The sequence below is a fragment of the Notolabrus celidotus genome, chromosome 19, assembly GCF_009762535.1.
Source record: "Notolabrus celidotus isolate fNotCel1 chromosome 19, fNotCel1.pri, whole genome shotgun sequence".
Taxonomy (NCBI): Eukaryota; Metazoa; Chordata; class Actinopteri; order Labriformes; family Labridae; genus Notolabrus; species Notolabrus celidotus.
The window spans coordinates 24224535-24249244 of NC_048290.1; the positions used below are offsets into that span (position 1 = coordinate 24224535).

Genomic DNA, 24710 nt, shown 5'->3' on the forward strand with positions numbered 1-24710 from the left:
ACATACAGAGAGGGGACATATTACCGGGGCAAAAAGCTGTATTACAACACAATTATTCCACATGTAGTCGCTCACTTTTATAAACCACTGATCTGATTGCCTTAAAAAAAAAAAGCCACACGCTGGATGTGCCTGTAAGCACTGTAGGCTTCAGAAAACCAAGTGTGAGGTGAGGGTAAGATCGATACTGTTTTGGAGGTAGATAGCACTCCGGGAGTCCTCGGGGACCCACTAAAAGACTGGCTGACAGGTGAGTGTCCTACCAGCTAGAAAAGTACACCCAGACGTGTCAGCCATGAGGCCAGCATGCGAACTGACTCACACAGGAGAAACACACACGAGTCAAACTGACTAATAAAGGTGAGCAAGAGGGAGAGCGATCAATATCACACCGCTGAGGATTCCGTAACTTGAGAATATTTTCAAGTTTTTTGTTTTGCAGAAATAATCCTAGAATACAGTGTCGGCTGAAACACTTATCTTTTCAACAATATTCACATCTTACGGGACATATTTGACTTCCAATCAAAGAAAAATAAGTGTCTCACATTTTACACATGTAATTCTCAATTAGATAATTCTTACTGTGTTTTTAATACAAAACTGATCCTCCAGAGTGACACTACTACCCTAAATTTAATCCCCTTGCATGGCAGTGGATTGTGGATTCTGTAACTCCAGTGCATTTCAAAATAAAACTTGTTTACTCTGCAGGGATACTGCTGAAGAACTTAGGCTGTTATAATGCACATCTTGGGTAAGTCTTCCAATCGGGAAAATTGCAGTTTAATATCCAAAAAATAAGCAAGTTCATCATGACACAAATTATTCCATAATTAATACAAACCAGTGAGATTATTTGCCTAAATGTGGTCCCCTTGCACATTTTACCACTCATGAAGATCCAAAATTACAACGCCAAATCACTCACACATCTGCAAATTCAAAGTTAAAGTCAGATGAAACATGGTCAAGAGGCACATGGTCTTTCAATATTATTAAGGCATATTTTGCTACAGGTGTCAAACAATTCAGATTTCAGGTTGCGTCAGTAAATCAAGTCAACACATTGCCAAATAATAGAAGGTGTTAGAGAAAAATGAGTGAGTCAGGGTTAGGAGCAGAGAACCTACTGGTGAATGGCTTGGAGAAATTTCCTCTGGTGCTTCCTGACTCTGGCGTGGTCCATCTTCCTCACCAGTTTGGTGTTCTTGTAGATGAGCCACGTCTCCCTGAGAACATTCGCAGCTGTGTTTTTCACCTAAAGTACAAATAAAAAAGGGGAAGACTTGTTCAAGAACACAGAAAAAAATAGATTACACATCGGGTTTAAAAGCTAAGTAGCTTTCACTCACTCTTTTTGTTAGCTGGGTGTCCATCATAAAATTGTGGACATGTTTTTCAGCTTTGGTTAATTCCAGTTTCTTTGCTACCACAGCCACCACCAAGGCAGTGCAGCCAGCACCCTGAGGAGTAAAAGACAGGAACAGGCATACAGCTCAGATCTGTACTGCTTATTACTGAATTGCACCAGACTTCTGGAACAAGAAAGATCACCTAATGCAAATAAAAAATTAACCTGCCTGAAATCTTACATTTTTGACATGAAATGAAACCTCTCATCTGTTGTTGGTCCACAAAAGTGTTCCTAATTGTTTTCTTTTCTTTTAAGTTGTATTTTTGGGCATTTTCAACTGAAAGCTTAAGAGAGACAAGGAATAAGATGTGAGAGTGGGGGAAGACTTGCAGCAAATGGCTGGGAGGCAAACAAGTGACTGCAGCGACGAAGACTATAATCTCTGCACAAGGGGCACACACCTAAATCGCTACGTCAACAGTTCCCCATTTGTTTTCTAAGTTAAATTTCTTACTAAATGCACTTCATTATTACTTACATTTTATTATATTTCATTTTACCCTAAACTGTCTTTAATTTTTGTTAAAATATCCCCTCTGTGAAGAGATTTTATTCCTTATTTCTTTTATTAATCACTCCAGTTCTTAGATCTCTACCCTGGCTTCCTGTCTGTCAGAGAATAGACTTCAAAATCTTGCTGATGGTTTATAGAGCACTGAATGTTTTAGGCCCAAATTACATTGCTGATCTGCTGCTACTTTATGAACCACCTTGACCTCTGAGGTCATCAGGTACTGGTCTGCTTTCAGTCCCTAGAGTCAGAACGAAACATGGTGAAGCAGCGTTTTGTCATTATGCACCACATATCTGGAACACACTCCCTGAAAGCTGCAGGTCCGCTCCAACTCTCACCTCTTTTAAACCAAAGACTAATACTTTTTTTATTTACCACAGTCTTCCTATCGTAGCTTATTTTAACTTGCTTTAAATGCAAATTTCAAATGTACTTTTAATATATTTGTAATTTTCCTTTTCATTTCTATGCTTTATTATATTTGTCATTTTAATTGTGCTCTTTTTTGTTTGTCTGAATGTTTCCAATGCTTTTAATGATTTAATGTAAAGCACATTGAGTTGCCCTCACTATACAAATAAAGTTGCCTTGCCTTACCTTGCCTTAGATGTGTCTATTTTTTTCTACGTTTCTGTAGCAGAAAATGTTTAGCATCTCAAGAATTAATAAAAGTTGGCTGATTGATTGACTTCTCAACTATTTTCCAGTCATGAGTAGTTGTTATCATTTATTCCTAACTGTCATTAAAAAGAAAAATATATTCTGCTTTTCTCACCATGATTCCAGTCAGGAGGCAGACTCCTTTTCCACAGTACGTGTTTGGGACCATATCCCCATATCCAATGGTAAGAAACGTGATTGAGATCAACCACATGGCTCCTAGAAAGTTGCTGGTTATGTCCTGGTTGTCATGGTACCTGTAAAACATTACAGATGCAATAGATTGACCGGCTTTAATACACCTGAAAAATATGTATGCTCCTAAGCTTCACCTTATTTTTTCCTCAAATCTAAAAGTGTAGCACTGTGCATAGATTGAATATCAGTGAGGATACTGCAGGGCTGTAATCTTGTAAATCTTTCTACCTTCATGCTCAGACACAGAGTGAGCTTAGACGTGTGTACATTATCTATTTTTACACCTAATCTATGTTTCATGCCGAGCAGCGCAGCATAGCGTGAGAAAGTGATCCAGGCACCTCTCGCAGGCTCTGACAGTCCACGCAGCGATGATCCACAGCGAGATGGTGAACACCAGCAGCACAGTGCCGGGACAGATGGTCATGAGGGTCTTCATCACAAAGCGTGTGTTGAAGTTAATCTTGTTGAGTGCCCCGATGCTGCGGGACGAGGCGTCTGTGAAGAGCTTGCTGTGCAGCAGCATGACACGAGCGATGAGGTACAACCGCAGGAACATGGGGATTGACAGGATGATGTCCACGTCTGCATCCGTCTTGGATGGTACGTAGGAGTAGGCCAGGCGTGCCGTCCAGGTGAAGGTGTAGTTTCCTGGGATGGGGTGGATCGCACACACCAGGATCTCCAGGCAGATGAAAAAGATGCGCTCATATGTCATGGCTATCCTCCAGTCATCTGCCGCGTTGTCCACCATAAATAACTGCAAAGAAAGGGCACGGTGAGGCCGGGCGAGGGTGAAAGGCATCTAACATTTTCATCATAGTGACACAGCACGCTACAGGAAATCATTAAACCCCATTTAACAATAAGTCACAAAGAGCCTCCAGTCATTAAATCACATTTTTGAGTCACATTTTCTGAAGACTTGAGCAGTTTCTTTGGACCAGTTCCAACTGAATTAAATTGACCAAAAAAACAGAAGAGCTGCAGCCAAAGAAAGTATAAATAACTGATATGATAAGGGCAGGAAGCTTCACTCTAAGCACATCTATAAGACCAAACATGGAACTGACATATATGCAGGGTTGTCTTACTGAGGTTACAAAACTAAAACATCATGCCTGTGTTTTCTGAGAACCTTTCCCTGAGAACTTTGTATTTTGCACACCTTGAAGTATTTCCCTGCCTTGTGGAGGACAATTTGTTTCCATTAAACTCTGTGCAGTGGGACAATTACTGCGGTTAATTACCCATCTCAAGTTTCAAACTTTCTCAGGTTTGATCGTCACATTAACTTCAACCAGGTGCAATACACTAAAAAATCGATCCTGACCTCATGTGAATGTTACTTATTTTCCTTTCTTTTGAATTAAGTGTTTTCAATCCTCCTTGACTCAAAAAAAAACAACAACCCAAAATCCCCTTCAAGAAATTAAATTGAATAATTCAAAAGTAATTGGAAAATAATTCTGTGTAATATAACTTCTGCATCTACCCCTGTCTGCACATGTAGAGAGACCACTTTTTCCACTCTAACAAGCTGTGTCCCAATTCCGGGCCTGAATCCTTCGAAGGGCACGTTTGAAGACTGATTGCGTCACAGTGGCACCTCAAAGGTTGTCCCATTTCAAAGCCTCCTCCAAATGTGGGCAACAAATGAGTCCTACTTTCTTCCCAGACAGTGAAGGATGCCTCATGTGCATCCTTCGTGGCCCAACATATCCTGCAGTTCTTTGCGCTTCAATTCAAACAACGTGGTGTACTCTCAAGAGGTCAAGTAATGCACTGTTAAATGTTAGTGAGTGATGCAAATGTTAAATAAAAGGGGTTGGCTGTGGTCTTAGTGGCAGAGTCAGTGGTCTCTAAATCTGAAGCTTGGGGGTTCACTAAACCCAAAACTGCCCCCAGAGCATGTGCCGGCGGTGGGCGCTTTAGACAGCAACCTCTGTCATCAGTGTATGAATGAGGTATGCATGGGTGAATGTGACATGTAATGTAAAAGCACTGAGAGGTCAGAGGACAAGAGGAAGTTGAATTTACAGATGCGTTTAAAGCTTAAATTATTTTGAAATGATGGTGATGATAAGGTACGCAATGTTAGCTATGTTAGCTACAGTATGTTAGCTAGTTAGCGACAGGGCAGAGCTTTATGATGCAAGTTTAAATGTAGGAGCAGCTGATGACACAAACAGGGAACCCTAATGTACACCTGATCATCTCATCTCAATTCAACCTGAGCAGGCTACGAAGACTGGATCCTTTGGAGGTTGGGTCCTCTGAGGGGTTCTACCTCTCTATTGGGACACGGCTATAGATTCGCCACATTATTGAAGGCTCTCCTTTTTGGTGAGTAAGCAATCTGAATGGTATGTTTTATTCTAAGAATCTTTCTACACATTAAAATACTATTGATTAGAACATGATAAGCCAGAGAGTACTTCAAATTATAAGTTCAGTCATCTGAAAGATGTGTTTTAATCCCAATAAAAACACTCCTAGCAACGACTTGACACAATAAAACTGAGTTCATACAACTATTGTTTTTGCAGTGTGGGAAGGTAGAAAGAAACCATTCAATAAATGGGTTTGCTGAAGAAGAACAATAACTGTAAAAGTAAATCAATGTTTGAGTCATTTTGGAGAAAATGAAACCAAAGGCAAACATTTCATTTTCATTGTACAAAACTTGATAATTTGCAGATGTAGATGCTATGCGACAAATTATTGTATATTAATGAATATCTTTGAATAATTATGACATTTTAAACTATTACCCTTGGCTAAGGGATCAAAAATACTTCATAAAACAGAAGAATTGAGTTAAGTTTGTGATTCTTCATTTGACTCTAATGCACCAGGACTCAACACTGCGACAAATCTCCCCTCGATTTTGTTTCCCCTCACTGCCTTCAGATACAAAAAAATAACAAAATAAGTGTTACACTGGCAGTATGCAGTAAGCATTTTCAACTTCAAAGCATTATGCTGATGGGAACATCTGCCGCCTTCACATTAGCATTAGGTTCTGGTCGCCTGGCCACCCCGACCAGAAGGCAGGCCACTCCACTGGGGACTACAGTGTGGGCGGATTTTCTACACCTCTCATCACTCTTCTCCACCCTGTCCTCTATCATAAACACCCCCTTCTCACATGGTCACCTCAGGTCCATCCCCTCCTCCCTCTTCATCACTTTCACTCAAATCTGCAGCTATCAGAAGATTCAGTGCTGAGTGTATTCACCCTGAACTAACAGCTCAGCCCATGACCGCCATCTCCACCTCCTTCACAGTGATCCCTGATCATGCTTATGGTCCTGGATTCACTATCTCCATCTTCTTCTGCTCACAGGGTTTTATATTTGCTGCTGCAGGTCGAGGATTAAACACTATCAAACTGTATTAGCTCCCTGTACATTTGACAAATAATTCCTCTTTCTGACACACCACACTGATATTCCTCCACAGCTGCTCCTGCTCTAAACACTCAATCACCTCAAGGTCTGTCTCTGCCTGTGTACGAGCCGTCACAGCCCAGAGTAGATATTTCACAAAATGTTGCCGTCAGCAACTTCAGGCAAGGTTTCCCGGTGGCTGTTTTTTTTTGCCATGAGAGCAGAAGCCCCCTCACAGCAGAGAAGAGAAAAACTGCACATGATTACATTTCATGGGGAAACCCTCCTTCATATGCTTAGTGATGAATTATACCATGTCCAGTAATTTAAAAAGAAATCATGCACACACAGAAGAATGTTTTTGCATTCATTTTAAGCAGATTGTGCACAGGTTGCTTCATCTCTCAGCTAAGCTCATCTTAAATATTTAAAGTGTGCAGTTTGGATTTTCAGTCACTTTAGTCCCATTGCACAGATACCTAAAGGCATGAAGAAGAAGTTAATATATATTTTAAGTTTAGGGGCTGAAAAGAAATATTAGAGGAGGAGGAGGGCTTGGAAAAGGACAAGGGTTATGGATATTTTTCATTGTGCTTTGGGGTGCAAAGCAACTTCATTATTTCATGGCAGAGATTTATATTTAATGTCATCCTTTTTCCCAGGTATTATTGTAAAAACAATGATCAAATGAATACATCAGAAAAGTTACTGAACATAAAAGCCTGTTTTAAACTCCAAAACTCAAAAGATCCTGTCTCATTACAGGGCCTCTATTTTGTAATCTCTTGTGGGTCCATGTTTATCACTAAAGAAACAATATTTGGAGGCCTCCAGAGTACACACATTTTCAGCATAATCTCTCTGTTTTATCAAAGGCACAAGGTCATCTACACCTTATCTATCATTATAACAGCACTACAGTGAAGTTAAATGTATCATATGAAGTAAGCCCATTATTAGATGATTTTACAACACAGCCCAACCTTTTCAAAGAATGGGAAAAGTAAAAATAGCCCGTCCTGTGCAAAGACTGTATAGAAAGAAGAACAGCACACCCACACTTCACAAGTGAAGCCAAATCATTTAGTGATCTCCCTACTGACTGGCTGTAGCACAGGTCATAAAACAAACCTCCTCCATGTTAACAGATGGGACATGGGTCTAACCAAAAAACAAAAACATGTCAAATTCATTTTCAACAAACATGTTTTCTATCATAGCAGTTCCCAGTGAGCACTAACCATGATTTCATGTTTTAAATTTGATTGAAAAAAAGGTTGAAATCCGGTCTACAGGTCTTACACCTAATTCTAAACGTCAAATATTCAACCAGCAAAAATACGGTCGTAACGTCAATCTATTTCACAACATATATATTTCGTTGACAGGAGGACAGAAATTATTAATTTGATGGCATTTATCAAAAATTGTTTTACAGTAGTAGCTGTCTATTCAATGATATAATTTTTGCCACAGTTTTTATGTCTTTCCTTCTTCACATTTCATTGATAAGTTAAATGTGTGTTTTAGTTAGTCCGAGGAGGTTGGCAAACTGGAGCACTGGTTTTTGAAGGGGTAGTATGAAGGATGTATGCGCACACACACAAACAAATAAATAGCCTTGATTTCCCCTTTTTTTTATCTCCACTTATCATATCTGCCTCATATTGACTTCTAACATTTAAAAATTTCTTAAGATGGCCTCAAAATTCACAATTAAAAGTAAAGAAAAATAAACAGTGGTACACTGAAACACCAGAGACAGCCACTGGCGGTCTTTTTGATAATGCGTGAATCAGAAGTCCTGCTTAAGTCCACCTCTGACGGAGCGCAGCGATTTAAGATTTTGGGGTGGCCAATTAGATTTCAAGGGGGGCGCGGCCACCCTCTGGATCTGCCCCTGAAGTTATTAGAAAGAGTGATACGTGAATCCCACAGCCCCATTGCCTGTTGCTTCATACCTTTCCTCCAATGTTTGTTACCAGCACAATATGTCATTGCCGATTGCAGCAGTATTTTGGCTTATAAAGAGAAAGGCAGGAGGCATGATGTCCTTGTTCATATACAGTCGATGGTCCTGAGGCCCCTTACAGCTGCTGACTGTGCCTTGTTTACTTATTTAATCAAATAAGTAACAACATTCATTTAGTTACTCTTAGTTGCAGCAGAGATGCTTATTAAAAAATTGCATCATTTGTTATGTTAATCACGACTTAATGCAAATATGAAATATGAACATCTAAGAATATTAAGCTTAGAACTGGATGTAAAAGTTATCGGGTTGTTGCAGCTTTCTCTGTGTCAAAGTGAGAGTCCAAGCAAATGCCAAAGAGCTTTGTGGAGGGTCTTGCTTTGAACAAATATCAAACATAAGCTAAGCTTCTTCTTCTGACCCCCATAATGTTCACACAGTCCCTTTTAGTTGGAAATTTACTGGATATATTGATTTATCTGTGAAAACAGCAGTTTTAAATCTATGAGAAATAAAACTTTCACTGTATTCAACACACGCTTGAGGCCCACATCACGACTTGGCTCCTCGCCAATGAGTCTCCATTTAGTTTAATTTGGAATTTCTCATTAAGGAAGTAAAAAAAAAAAAGTGTCCCAATCCTGGAAGGCTAATGGGATCAGTGACCCAGATTGTAAATTTAGCAGTGATACCTTACATAAAATTAAATTGCTGAAATAGTCATATTTCTCACATCGAAGAGAAGGTGCGTATTCATCATGTTCAAGGACAAAGAAGACACTTAGAAAATCAATAGGACTGTGCACTGCCACTTTTCTCACAGACATACATGAGTGCTTCTAGTACAGCCTGACAGCTTTGAAGGCGCTCTGACATCAGAGCCGCTAGCTTAATTTTGACACACTGAACCACAACAGTAAACACATGCTAATTATAGCTTTCAAGCTAATTATAGACCCAGAAGCAACTATATAAGATGTGTAAACAATTAGAAAACTGGCTCATTACAGCAGAAAAGACCAAACAACAACTAACACATGTTCATGAACAAATGAAACAACCCTCCCACAATGCCTCTGCAGCTCATTCATATTTATTTAAAAGCTACAATCAAAGTTCCCCCCAAACACTGAAAACACATGAATTAAATTTTCAGAGGCAGTTGTTCATATCAAATGAGTGACACTGAGCTCCTTTAACAAACGGACATCTGTCAGAGAAGTGTGTAACTCTAACCACAGCTCGCCTTGTTCGGCCTTTCCAGCAGAGTGTAATGTAGACACGGAAACACAAGCTGTGACTCCACTCTGCTGCGGCGTCTTACTTACAGAATTAGGCCTCTGAAAGCAGCTAAATCTATTGTTTGCACACAGCACAAGAAGCGTTTTATTTTACATTTTAAACAACAGACCCCGCCTGTCAAAAGCAGTTACAAAGTTTGTTGCCTCAAAACAATGTAATTAAAGATTTACACGCAGGTTGCATAAGGAAAGCCTACTTGGTTGGTAAAAGCAATTATGGTAATGGATGACCTGAAATACAATACTCAAGGGCCCTTTACCTCAGAGCATCGAATATTCCATGCTAGCAGCAGAACAGACAGTTATGCCTGAGAGATGGAGGAAACCACATTGGAAAAAACATAAAGTGTGCATTTCGAATCACATCAAAATATAATAAAGATTATAAAGACACTAAGAGTCTGGCATTAAATCAGACAGTGGATGAGGAAAGACACCTCTGAATTAGTTACAGGGGGCTGACAAATAATTCAAATACTGCTAGTGAACCAATTCTAAATTTGAAGTCACTTTGTTACAGTCAAAACATGCATAAAAATAAAAAATAAAAGGCTAAAAAATGACGTAAGATTGCAGTTGATCATTAACTCTAAGAAATGTGATTTTTAAAAGAAGCACAAAACAACTACGTCACCTCATGTGGTGGAAAAGGACATTTTCTGAGAGTGTTGATATTGTACAAACTATATGTACGTATTACATGTAATATACATGAGGCGGCCTGAAGGAAGGATGCCTTGTTCAGCATTCTGTCCAACCAAAAGACTCTCTGAGCAGTCCCGTGATTATTTTGCATGAACGTTTTTAAAAGCTTTTTTTAACCAACCAATTAGTGTTACAACTAGCATCCGTTACGTTACATACGTTAGCTGGCACCTTGTGGTAGCCCATTGCTTGCATTATTCAATAGTGTGCATTAGCTGACTGCTAGCCTTAGCCAACTGCTTGTGGTGGTTGGCCGCGACAGTTTGCATGTGCATACAAGATAGAGTCTGAAAGAGGCAGTATAAAGACAAATATTGCAGAGTTTTGACTTAGCTCTTTCTATGAACATTTTTGTGGGGAAGTTATGCAGCATTTTGTTTGTGGTGCTAGTAGCATTGTATACACAATCATACCTTAAGATCAAACAGCTATGCTAGCTATATATGAGGCTGTGCTTAGACCATAGACTGTATAAATAATGGATGTAGTATCCGTGATGTCACCCATCTGTTCATGAGCGCTGTTTTGAAGCCAATCGACGGCGGCAGCCATATTGGAAATGTGGAACTCAACCAGGCATAGTGTGACGTAAAGAGACGGAGTTTGAGCCTCCCAGCCAATAGCTATGTGTTCCCGTCCTGGAGTCAAGTCAGTCATGTCCTTATTTGGGCAAAAACTCGTAATCTTAATATCTTCTGAACTGTCACGTTAGAAAAAAATGAACCCCCCCCCCCCCCCCCCCCCCGTATAGTGTGTGGATAGAGAAATTAACTACGTAGAGCCAAGCCGTTTTTTTAACCAGACTGTAAACATGTTTATTAATGCTGCAAAGATCGTCTTTTTTGAATCGGTGTCTAGGTGGTTTCCGGTGTTTCTGCAGCCAGCCTCAGATTCTCGATGAATTGCAGTTTACAGCCCTCCGCATGGGCTTCATACTTTGAGACCGGAGGTTGCCGCTTGGCTTAGACATGGCAGTACTTAAAGCTAAATGCTAACACTCTGAGTGACGAATGTAGCATTCTCTTTCACAGGGGCATGTTTAATGTCTTGATTTACTGTGAACACTAAGTTCTTCTGAGGCCGATGGGTATATCTTAGCTTAGCAAATATCTCATTTTGGCCCAATAATTATTCTACATATGAAAATTGGAAACCAAAGTAAGCACAATTCATTTTTGAGGGATTTATAGACATCTCTGTTGACTGTCAGTGAATTACATCTGTTATTTTTTTTTTTTAACATTTACCTGGAAACAGCAAATGTCAGCCCAATGTTGGCTCTGGATGAATGTCAGAGGATTACTAAATTCAGCAGGGTTCACACAAATCCTTTCCAGTTGTTTAGATTGTTTGCTCTGGACCAAATTGTTGGACCATCTGTTGGATTGCCACACATGGCATTCTGCTAGACTGACTAAAAATGATGCAGTCACATTTATTTCAGGAAGCTTTGTCCCTCATAGAGTGAAGATGGGATCAAACTAAAATGATATGCATAGTTGGGGACTTTTAATCGACTGTTTTAATCATCAAATCTGGTCAATATCTGTCTGTTTTACCTCTCCAATAAACTGAAGCGTTCTAATTTTAAACCACATGAGCACATACAGGAAACATACATGAAGCCCCTGCTCTGTAGAATATGTCACAGAGAACAAATCACTCAATACACTGACCAATTAAAATGAGGACAAATCCAGCCTTCACTGGCTTCTCTCAGACATTTATTTTGCTGTCCAGTTGACTACTCGATCACATGGATTGGGTCCCTCTCTCCCATAATGGGAAAGTTTCATTCATGTCAGGTTAGAGATAACAGCACAGAATATGTCCTCTGATCATTCCTTGTGCTGTGTCTACAGCGGGCAGTCCCACGGGGGCTCACCTGCGATGCTAGCTGGGTTGGTTACTGGTTTCACGATGCTCAATATAACTAATGGAGTCCAGCTCAATATTTAATCTGTGTAATGTGGAGATGGGAACATATATCTTGTCAGTGAGAATGAAATCGCTCAATCTCATTAGTGAATTAGGTTGAGAGGTTTAGCCCAATTAGACATTAATGTAATGCTTTATTTATGATATCAAAGCGAGCCACTAAGAGGCCACTTTGCTGAATAAATCTGAAGCTGTTGCGGTTTCGGTTTGCTTTTGTTTCTGAAATTAAGTCTCACATTTGCATTTACATTCTTCTATTCAAGCAAAGTAAATCCTCTCTCAGCTAAAGTAAAAGCTTGTATAAATCTTTCTTTCTTTAAGTGTTGCTGCCGCAGCCAAGTTGCGCAAAATACAAGAGCCAAATTATCTGCATGTTTAAAGTCACATGCAGAGCACAATTTACTGAAACCATGAATAAGTAATTTTGAGGATTCTCAACTCTTTGGGAGGCTGAGTGCCTCTGCCCTTGAAAGCCTGTACGTTCAGTGAAAACATTGAGGTCACCAGCCAGTGTTGGTTATCTGACTCTCGTCTGGAGTCTCAGGTAGAGGGCAGATTTCACTGTGAGAAATGCAGAGCATCTCCTGCAGTTACACCATATCTCTGACACATACGCACCACCCAGGGGCGGTCTGACAAGCGCGGGCCAAGTTTGACTTTGGCAGGATTTAGCTGGCACAGTTTAGGCAATGTGTTGTTATTTTATCTTTTCTGCAGATTAAAAATTGTTACACTGCGTGACAGTGGAACATCAACGCTGACTTTTATCACAAAAAGTACACATCAAAGACAGAACAGCCCCCCCAAAGCATTTTGCATTAGTTTGAGGAAACTCAGCAGAACTGTCATCACAAGGTATAACGACACAGCAACGGCCTTAACACAAATGCCCCTCGGCAAAGAGCCTTTGATGTGAGAGGAAGAGAAAACTTAAAATAATGTCAGTTTCCGTCTGTTTTTAGGATTGAGGTGAACTCATCAACCATCCACACAGTGAGAACAGGAAGATGTTGCAGCTTTGACAATGACAAATCAAAGTCATGAAGCAGCTACACACTCTAACCTCTCCATTTCCTTTTGTACTGTACGGTAAGTAGCTGCCTGCCAACACAGCAAACTCAACCCAACTAAAAAGTCTAAAAATTACTCGGGCAAAACGCCAGCTGTCAACAAAAGACATCACTGGGACTGAATCAGGCCGATAACACTTCAAGGAGAAGTTTAAAGTGAAACAGCATCATATATCCAAAAGGGGATTAGACATTAAAGTACTTCTCTTAATTGTAGATTGTTGGGACAAATCTGAGGACATTTAACAGAACATATCTCTTAATGTTAATACACTTGGCTCAGTAGGTCAAACATCACAGCAGATGTATCCCTAAACACTCAATGACAGCTGGTGTCCAACATCCATCCTGTCTGACCTGACCTTTGTAGTTTGCAGTTGTCAAAACTTTCTGTTGTTACATCCAATAAAAATGAGAGGGCACAGTCTTTACCGAGGCTGACAAGTAAATCAGTTTTAAGGGGCGAGAAGTGGTTGGAAAATATTTCATCATCCTGACTTATGCTCTACATCTGACAGGCATCTGTGGGTACACATGGATGTGCATGTGTAATCAGTTTCACTGCAGGATCCAAATTTTACACAAGGAAAAGTGCACTTTCACAAAAATAACTCTCTACCAATTACATAACACTGCAGGCTCATGAAGAGCTATGACAAATATGAAGAGGGGGTCACAAACCAGGGAGGGACGGTCAAATTCTATGACAGACAGCAATTACTCAAAGGGAAACTTCACCACCATTTTTTTCAAGGTATTACAGCACAGCCTCGAGGAAACAGTTGTATAAGTTTTGAGAAAATTACTCAACCAACGCTATTTGAGCGCTGCCAGAGTGCTGATTTTCAAAGGGGAACCTCACCTATTTTATGCAGTCAAGTCTGTCACAGTCTTAATGATTACTTCAGCATATTGAATACGTTGACTCTTATGGCTTCAGAGAGAGCTGAGCAATATCTGACAGACTGCCTCAGGTGACGTCACTTGAGCCAGCCTGAGTACTGAAAACTTTAAAAGGAAAATCACTTAATAAATAGGTCTGTCTTTACAAAAAATAAGAGTCTGCACCTGCTCCTTATCCATGTAGTCTAGTAGTGCAAGGCTTTGGCAGTGAAATCTTCTAGTGTTATGCGGCCTCTTGTGACTCCTGAGAGAGCTGCTTCAAGTCTAACAGACTGAGATGGAGACACTTAAGTGATCATTGGTTAAAGCTGAGGACTACAAGTTTGAGAATCAATTAAATAAATCTTTGAATATGTAGTTAAAAGCAGCAAAAACCTGCTCCTCATCCATTTACGCCAGCAGCTCTAGCATAGCAACAGTAGGCACTACTAGCATGAAAAGCTCAAAATTCAACTGCTGGAGTGAAGTGGGTCTGTTGTAGGTCCAGAGACCTAACGAAGGACTGCATATTTGAAACAAAGCTGTGTGAGGCTCTGGCAGTTAATACACAGGTGATACAGATAATGTAGGTTTACAGCGCTCAGAACTGCAGCCTATATGCTGCCTGAAATCCTCCGGCAGGTCCCTCTTGGAACTTCCTAGAGTAAAGTTAAAAACCAGAGGTGACCGAGGGCCCCGTCACTCTGGAATGACCTGCCGGAGGAGATCAGGCAAGCCACATCTTTGCCCTCTTTTAAATTTCTTTTAAAAACACAATTTTTTAAATATGCTTTCACTTCTTAACTCATCACTGACTTTTTAGTTTCTGCATGGTTTTTATTATTGTCTTTCACTCAACTCATTTTAGTTCTCTTAAACCATTGTCATGTGCTTTTGTGTTTTTTCTTGCACTCTGTAAAGCACTTTGTAAACCTGTTTTTAAAAGGTGCTATATAAAAAAAAGTATTATTATTATTATTATTATTATTATTATTATTATTATTATTATTATTATTATTATATGAAAAGGGTTCAATAGAACCTTTTGTGGCTTCAGAAGAAGCAGAGCCGAAGCTGACAAACTGCCTCAATTAATGTCAATTGAGCTTAAAACTGAGAGTGTGTCAATGAAAAAAATCTGTCAATGTGGACTTGAAAGAAGTATAACCTGCTTCTCATCCTATAGGCTAACAAATGGAGGCTTCAATTGCCATTGCTAATGCAAAATACTTGAATCTCTAAACAACCTGCTGGCAGTTTGAAAAGTTGTAAGACGCCATTTTTTCTTCAGAAGGAACTGCACAAAGTCCAATAATCTGCCCCAAGTGATGTCACTTGAGTCAACATCGGTCAGAGCAGAGGACCTACATTTTAAGAAAATCTGCAGAAAAGATTTTATGTTTATTTCTTTAAGCGGCTATTGAAAGGTTGAGAATGCTAAAGAAGAGCTGCAAAAAATTGATTTCATTTTTAACAGAGGAAATCTTTTTCAGGTGTAAGTAAAGAAGCACAGAGGAGCCGAAATGGAAATGCACACATCCAGAGCCACTGTGTGCACATGCGGTGTCATTAGAGAGATAGATGTAGAATTAATTATCTGTATGTGTGTATGTGTGTGAGTAAGTGAATGCAAGCACATATGTCAGTCTGCAGGAACTGAGTAATGACAGACTAGCAACGACAGGCACAAAAGCCCCTCAGGCAGGGAAGGAAAGGAGCAGCTGGTGTGGTGGAAGCTGAAGTATAAACACTAGGAACTGCATTTAAATAGTCAGACAGAGTCAGTTTACAGGAAGCGGCTGATAGTTTGTTCCAAAGGGGACTTGATGAATTAGCAAACAGACCTTAAAATCAACTCACACAAAGTAGCAAGGAGTGAGTAAAAGACTGCAGTGACATGATGTTTCTGATTCATTTAAGGGCTTCAGGCTTTGAATGAACTGCACATAAATCAGTGTGAAAGGGGGATATGTAGCAAAAGTGCATCGCAGTAATCAAGTCTGAGGAAACAATTGCCTTAATAAAGTTTCTTAGTCAGCAAAAGAGGAAATGTCTTCTTTTTTTTTTGGAGAGAGCTATCCATGGTGAAAAATGTTTTAGGTATTGACGCACCTGTCAGAGGAGTCTGGATCAAAGAGGTTTGAAACAGCCGTCCTGTTAGGTAAATGTGCAGCTACTGACAATTAAAGGAATGAAAGGGAACGCTTGTTTTGGAGCTAAAATTAAAACTACTTCAGCTTGAGAGCAGTGAATGAAAGAATATTGCTTTGCAGCTATCCTTCATGTTTGAAATAGTGGATTCAGGGTCTTTAAAAGTGCCATCATCACCATATTCATCAATACAAATGTGGTGCTGTATCACAGAATATTGCAGACAGAATAACTGAAAGTATGTGGTAAAATTCTGTGCTTACACAGTAAATTGGTTCATTGTAAACAAGAACCATGCACATAAATACCTGGCCCGACTACCAATTCAACACAATCTGTTACAACACTCTCTAAGTAGAAACCTGCTGTGATGAAAAATGTACCCTCACATCACATTACTCACAACTAAATCGCTCCATTATTCAGACGAAGGAAAAGTTTGCACAAGCAGAAGGTTAAAAAGTCTCTGTTTATGAATTAAATAATTCACGCAGGATTAGAGGAAGAGGCGAGGAGGCCGAGGGAGGGAAGGATGAATGTGATACTTTCATGCAAACTTGTAATTTACAAACGGCTACCAGGAAAGTGTCTGCAGGGGAAATGGAAACACTTGTGTTATGCATTGAAATATGGTAATGATGTGTGTGTGCATTTCTATCATCCCTCATAAAGAAAGGTTTACAATGAGACATTTGAAGGGGGCGACACATTTTACTGTCGGGCTATTTCAATGACTGATTCTCTCCTGAGACTTGAAAGCATTATAAATACCAACAAGGCTGATTGATATACTGTAGCTAAAACAAAAAGTGAAAGGATTTTGTCCAACTTAATACAATTCCTTTTTTTTACTGAGACCTTTTCTACATTTTGAATGAGATCAGGTGAAAAAAAGCTGGATCAGCTCATACAATTCAGCCAAAGGCATCTTAAAAAATCCCCATCTTGTGTAAAGGGAAATCCATTAACATGATTAAACATGCTGTCGTTTCACATCGAAGAGAATGCACAAGCTGCGTTTCTTTACAAGCAGTTTCCTTTTAAGTTGATTTAATTTTAAAAAAAGGGAAAAGACAGCATCTGAAGCATGAAAGCTTCCTGGCAACATGCATCCCACCCTGCAGAAACCATTAAATTTGTGTCTGTTCCATAAAGACCCAAGTGCTGAAGCGCAGGAAAAACTGGAAAGAAATGCAACAATGCTCTGAGGCAAGGTCATAAAACTGTCCGGATGTTGGAACGCCTCAGAGGGGCTGACAATCTATATTCACCCACCAAGCCTGAGAGGAGTTACTAAATCTCATAAAAATGTATAATGAACTGTTAATGTGTGGGGTTAAAAAGATGAGGATCATCCTAGTAGAGTCCTCTAATAACCTCTACAGTCATTTATGCAATCACAGGGATGTATGGATTTGGAATAGAGGAAATGTAAAAAAAAAAAAAAAAAAAAAAAAAAAAAAAGAAGTTCAAAATTCAGAGTTGAATTACAATATCTGCTACTTTGCTGCAAGAAAACTGAAACTGAACACTTCATTTACTTTAACAAAAACTTTTTGCTTTAAATCTGGCAAAACTTACTATCACAAAATGTTATTTACCACATGAGATAAGACATTAACTATCATAACACTGCTGAGCCTTCAACACCAACAGTTAAAGAGTAACAAAGGAGTTTGTACATTACCTGTATCTCTCTCGCATGGTATATGATAATCAGCCCCAGGAGAATGATTGTAGAAAGGCTTATCAGGCATTTTAGAGCTAATGAATACAGGGACTCCTGGAAAAGAGCAACAACACTAAAGCCCAACAACACACAACATCATGACATTAAACACATTCATGCTGAAAACCAGGCATTAAAGGCTATGTGTAAAAATCAGGAGAGAGAACATGCCAGTTATAATTAAGCTAACAAATTGTGACATGTGATATCTTTTTGTTCTGAAGGGGTTCCCCTTCATGGCTGGACAGCAGTGGGCCTGTTGGCCTGCTTGTGACAATGTGACTACATGGGACACTTTGAAGAGAGCCACCAGTTCTTCTTCTGTATTACACTTTTTAGCACAAGTTTCTTCTATTCCAAAGGGATTTCTTGCCACTAAATCAACTCCTAACAGCTTTCGTTTGGAGAAAATACGCACCTTTCCATAAGCTCCCCACGAGAGTTCAGTTTCTATAACCATAACAACGATCCCAAACATCCCAAAGATTAAAGCATAGTCGCTGAGCCGCTTCCTCTTCTCAAACAGGGCCCTCCTGTGTCCAAGCTTTTCCCCAATGTTCTGGTTCTTCTTTTTCCCCGATTTGCCGCCGCTGTGGCCGCAGCCTCCCCCTCCGTCCCCCGATGCGTAAGGCATGAGGGTGGTGGAATTATTCTCCGGCTTGGATACTAAAGTGTCCGACGCATCTGCGGCGGAGATGGGCTGCAAAGGCTGGGACTCGGAATCAAACTCGTGTATGTTTCTGCGGGACGAGCTCAAGTTGCTCAGCGGCCGCATTACGCCGCCGTTGTATCTGCAGCTGCTCATGGCTATTTCATTGTAGGAGTTACTGTCTTTGTGGCTGCTGCCCAGGCTGCCCCGCTGCCGACCGCGGCACTGCTGCTGCTGCTGCTGCTGATGGTGAGGATGATGATGATTCCTGGTTGAACTACCATGACTAGAGGGTGTGAACTCGCAGACGCTGTACTGACAACCTTGCCTCGAAGACGTTTCCGAAGGTGTCCTTAAAGTTCCCACAGTGGTCGGCGACGTCCCGCGAAAGACGAGGCTTTTCCTCGCCTCACAGGTGCAGTTATTGCAGGTGCAGCAGTGCTCGTGCTGCTGCTGCTGCTGCTGCTGCTGCTTGCCGAGGCGATCCTCGCGCCCGCAGTAGTGCTGGTACTTACAGTGCTGGAACTGCTGCTGCTCTGGGAAGAAATCGTTCTGCAGCTGCAAAGGGGTTTCCATGTCAGTGCTGCTGTTTAAAGCAGCAGTCGGGTACCACAGAGCCCCCGACAAAGGGCGTTGTGGTACTTACGGCAGGACGGAGCCGCGGCATGAATAGACCCATTTCGGCTTCGGTAGAATGTGAGCGGAGCCTCCGATTGGGCAGAGGGGACCAAAACAACTGTCTCGACGTCATGAAAAGGTTGCAACTGAGCTATAAGTCCAACCTTAATTCATCAAGATTAAATGAAACTAAACTGAATTCTTATTTTTTAAAGTTTTTGAATTGTATCTGCACTTTTTGCATCATAACAAAGACTTCTATCCAGCATATAAAGATGTAAACTTCTCTCTGAAACTCTGGTCACAGTGGAGAGTTGTTAAAGTATAAATTAAACCACACAAAAGACGTAATTCCTCCTTCTGACTCTTGTTAATGTCACTTTATCAATAAACCCCTGCTCTGTGAGACACACCCCTGAGATACACCCCATCTAACTGGTCTAATTTAGCTTTTTTTTTTTTTTTTAACAGAACTCCCTACCTGCCAGGCCCAATCATAAATCCCTGACTGATTCCCCATGTATTGACTTCATAAGAAACACACGTAGCTCGCTGTCAAAGCAGATTTAAAAGCTTCTCCTGTTTCCATTCAGCTCGTCGGCTGGCCACGTGACCACACGCGGCCTGTAGCACCTATATGTCCGTGGGCTCGTGTCTAAAGCCACAGATTGATGTGACCGCTGGTGGCTTCGTTATTAATGGAGTAGAAGAGTTATATCACCCTGAGGAAATACAGCCCAACTGGCCGAGACTGAGCAGCAGTGAAGGCATAAAGCAAAGGCTGAAAGCCAGTCATCTACACACCCTGGTGTCGAAGCAGCAACACATTTAGTCTTAGGGCTGTTGAGATACACTGGAGTTATGCTTTCGTATTTGTGGAGGGATTAAAGTCAGAGCTGCAGAGTTGATTTTTTTGCTTCTGTTGAATTGGAGTCATAAAGTTGTCTTTTTCTTTCTCCTTCACTTGAGTATCATGCAATCCAAGTAAAGAATCTGCAAAGTTACTAAAGGTGAGCTCTAAATATCAAAAAGTATCACAAATTGCAGAAATACTCAGTTCTATTTTTGATATGAATTATGAAGGTGGAGCTGTCCACGGTGCTGAAAACCACTCCATCATGAGCTAACTTTCAGCACCGCGGACAGCTCCACTCGCTCATTGATCACTACCAACCCTTTAATAAAACAATCCGTCTGCCCAGGATCGCAATGCGCACTTACTCCTCATTGGCTGTAGCTGCCATGTGATACCTCCCACCTTTTCGAGGCGGAAGCTTCTTTTTTTCTGCGAGTGTGTGCGTGGGGTTTGTGTGTGTGTGTGTGTGTGTGTGTGTGTGTGTGTGTGTGTGTGTGTGTGTGTGTGTGTGTGTGTGTGTGTGTGTGTGGAATCCAGTGAATGAAGACAGTCTGCATAAATTCAAGCCTCATATCGGCAACAGGAAGGGTACAGTACCATATCTGGGTAATAAATTAGCCTTGTTATTCTGTGGGACACAGTCAGAAGCAAGAGCGCCGGACTAGTTAATTTAATGTCGATCTTTCTCTGTGGTATTTGCATCGTTAATTTTCATATATCTTGATAAGATTCCACCCACAGAAGTCTGAGTTTAACCACATTTATCTGATGTTTCTCCCTTACCTGCCTACCTGCCTGCCTACCTGTCTATCTATCTATCTATCTATCTATCTATCTATCTATCTATCTATCTATCTATCTATCTATCTGTCTGTCTATCTGTCTGTCTATCTGTCTATCTGTCAATAATCATCCATCTATCCATCCATACCTGCAGGGGGAAATCAAAAAATTGGAAAATATTGAAGATATATTGAAAAAAAATGTGCCACAATTGTTATTTTGTAACTCTTTAGGCTTCATGAAATTAAAATAATTTTGCTGTAAACATTTTACTTGATAAGGTCACTTACATTTTTTAATGGATTACTGATTACATGTAGGGGGGAAATCAGTGCATGCTATGTTAAATGTTAAAATTAGTTCATGTTAAAGAGGTGTACAAGGTTTGAAATACCTTTAGTCTCAACACATTATAGAATAAAATCAATACATATTAATTATTCATAACTAAAGTAATCATTGCCCTGCTGTGGCTGTATCATCAGATGGACCCTTTAAGTTGCCCCATGAGAGTCCTACAGGTTGATGATTCATTCAGCTTGAGATTTATGATTAAGGCACTATAATTAGCAGAAGTGCATTTATATAAGTCATGATCATATTATTCATTCATGTACAGTGGTATTGTCTGTTAAGCTGATTAATGCTCCCCCTAGTGGTTGACATGACATGTCAGTGTGTATCCGAAGCAAAAGTGCATTTAGAAGAATTGAAGCAGGTGCTGGATAAAAATTATTGAGTTATTGAACTTTTCAAAACCACAAGAGGCCAGCACAAGAAACTGTTCTGCTATTGAATCCCACCTGAGGATCTTTGATGTTTAATCAGTAAGATAAATGCATGTTTTGGTTAGCAGAACTGGGAATGATGTGGGTCACATCCCATAGGAAAAGAAATTTAGAGAGGAGATCTCAAAAGTGTTTCATTTATGTCTCCTAGACAACAATGAGATCTGTTTGAAAGTAAAATGAGACTATAGCTTATGTCTCCTGTTTCTCATTCTTGCCTTCAGAAAAAAAGTTGCAGAAAGTCTCAGCTTAGTCTCCCTTTCAGTTCAAAAGGAGATCTTGTCAAAATCTGAAATGATTCTCAGGTATTTCTCAAGTTTTGTGACTCCTTTTGAGCTCAGGGGGAGAAATCAGGGAGCTCTCTCAATTGTCTGGTGACCTAGCGGACTAAGCGCCCCACATACAGAGGCTACAGTCCTCATCGTAGGGGTCGCCGGTTTGATTCCCGGATGGTCGTCCATTTCCTGCATGCCTTCCCCCCGCTCACTACTCCCCACATTCCCTGTCTCTCTTCAGCTGTCCTGTCAAATAAAGGCAAAAAGGCCAAAATATATTTAAAAAAAGAGAAGAAAATGAGCCATTAATGAGATCTCTCATTTAAGTCTCAAATAAGACTCATGTTATGGTCTCAACTATTTCTCCTAGTGAATTTTAGGAGAAACAAATGAGAACAGTTTGAAACTTGAATGAGGCTGAAGTGAGAATCTCAATTTTGTCTCCAGAGACTTAGAAGAGAAAGCTTTGAGCAGTAAAATTTTCCTCTGGGATGGCTCCAACAACCAGGTTGCTTCTGTGTATCCCTTGGATCCACCGTTGCAATATGTCAACACCCATCAAGGTGGTATTTTGGCTTCACATCTCGCAATAGAAGGAGATGGAGGCACATTGTGTATGTTACAGTAATACACAGTAAATGATACCTGTGTTCACATGTATTCATCTGAACTCTGAAACTTGATTCCTATCAAATGTATCATAAGCGTGTTAACTATAATTGTCTGTTATAAACCTCAAGCTATCTAACCACACAATAAAAGTCATTCAAATCAAGTGGCTGTCTGCAGAAGTCAAAGTGAACTGAAAAGTCCATTGTGAGCTTCATGAATATAAAGTCTGTTGCTTTGTGCTGCTGTCTCCACTCTCCTTCTGATGCACTTTTAAAGGGAAACATAACACTGCCTCACTCATTCACAGCTTCAGCACCACCTCACATCAAAGCTCCATGTGTTTACCTGCTCAACTGTGTTTTGATCGTCCTCACAAGAGGATAGAAAATGTGTGGTGGGGTAAGAAGCAGACTAAGCAGCCTGCTTAGGTTAAACAGAAACAGACACTCAGATGCTCTGCAGTCATTTACTGGTTCCTATGGGTGAAGGTCCATTACAGTGAGATAAAGAACACCAACAGCACCCTTGACCTCAATATGTTCTTCCTCAGAGTTATGGCCATTCTTTACCATGCTTTTCACTGTGATGCTTCACTATAAAGAAGCCCCTTTCAGACAGTTTTTCACATCATAGGCATCAGTAAAACAGTTTTAAAAGGTGGGAAGCCACAGCCTGTCTTCAGGTAAAATAGTTAAAGTCAAGAAGTAGGTTCAAAAAGCTTTTAATTGTTCAGGGTGTAATGTTTTAAAATAAGTAATAAGGAAAAAGAAACACCAACCGGTGAAACAATAGAAACAAGTGAGGTCCAGTTATACCATCACGTGAAAAAATGTATTGTTTTTATTTGTTTTCAGACATTTTTAGAGGTACAGTTTCATAGTCTTCTGCTCTAAGTCTAATATTAACTTTAGTTCTGTATTTTCAATTATTGCTTCATTTCAAGCATAACCATGGTAGAGAATGACAATACATTTACTGAAATGCTAATCAGCCTCTCAATTGTATGTATATGGGATGAAAAAAACTAAATTAAACAACCTTTGCAAATAGCTGTTTCTTGAAAAACCCCTTCTTGACTGTATATTCTATTTCTGTCATGCTCACAGCTGTAGAATATCATTTTCAGAAGTCTTACGTAAGTACAGTATGCTTTGCTCCGTCCCTTTGATGCACATCTGAGCAAATCTTACTCCTGCACCTTGGGGGTGTTTCAGCTTTGAAAGTTATCAATATGTCTTTGCAACAATGTCAGCATGACAAATTCCTCTACATTCATTATTATGAGAACTTTTGGTTGTTCAGAGAACATTGATTGCTTTTAAATTCCCATGGTGATGAAATTATAAATTGCTTTTTGTTATGGTTTTCTTTATACACAGAGGTTTCATTTTTGCTACATGAGTTTTCAATAACTTATCTTCAAATCCTCAGATGACTTTGGCACCATGGATGAAATAAATCGAAACAACGTTAGAGTTTTAGAACACTGATGTTAAATGCTGGATTATGCTACAGTGTAAAACAATAAATGAGAGATTAACAATTCATGTGGTTATTGAAAGTTGGGTCAGCTCAGCTCCTCGGTGAATCAGGGACACAATTGATTGACTTTTTAAATTATTTATACTCTCACGACTGTTCATACAGTTATTTTAATGACATGAGACCATGGGACACAATGAAATCTCTGCAAATGCAAGTAAGTTCCATGTGTATGTTTTCCTGATGCAGGTCATTTGTTCATTTGTCTACACTTGCAGCATTTTATGTTAACTAAAATGGATGCACTACAGTGAGCAAACATCTGTCACAATAAAAACAATACAAAGAGTGTGCTGTCTGAAAACAAATGGCTATTTGCCAAAGTTAAAAATGTGTTGTTATTATTAACTGGGATAAAAGGAAAGGAAAACTTTCAACACTGTTTGATGCTGACCCTTAGAGCAGAAGTCAGAGACACCAATAACAACACTGTCAAATTAATTTAATGGGGATTAATACTTTGGTCGAAAGTTTACACTGAATGAAGAATAGCAAATCTTATTCTTTTTTTTAGGACATACAGCAACCACATGTAAAAATGTAGCTGTGGGTTTTACTCTGTCTCTCTATACTTTTTATTTCTTTTGTTCTCTAAGTTGTTTAGTTATCAGAGATTATATTAGTGGTAGACATAACTGCGAGTTACATACAGCCTACA

General features: G+C 39.9%; 1 protein-coding gene across 1 annotated transcript in view; it reads right to left on the bottom strand.

Moving 5' to 3' along the window:
• Nucleotides 1-19283, bottom strand: part of kcnn2 (potassium calcium-activated channel subfamily N member 2) — a 28513-nt gene extending 9230 nt beyond the window's left edge. The window contains exons 1-6 of the mRNA XM_034709052.1: nt 18348-19283; nt 17888-17983; nt 3131-3549; nt 2707-2848; nt 1356-1466; nt 1134-1261 (exon numbers count right to left, since the gene is read on the bottom strand). Coding sequence (XP_034564943.1) covers nt 1134-1261; nt 1356-1466; nt 2707-2848; nt 3131-3549; nt 17888-17983; nt 18348-19154 — 1703 coding nt within the window. The 5' untranslated portion in view covers nt 19155-19283. The remainder of the gene's footprint in view (nt 1-1133; nt 1262-1355; nt 1467-2706; nt 2849-3130; nt 3550-17887; nt 17984-18347) is intronic.
• Between the last annotated feature and the right edge of the window lie 5427 nt (nt 19284-24710).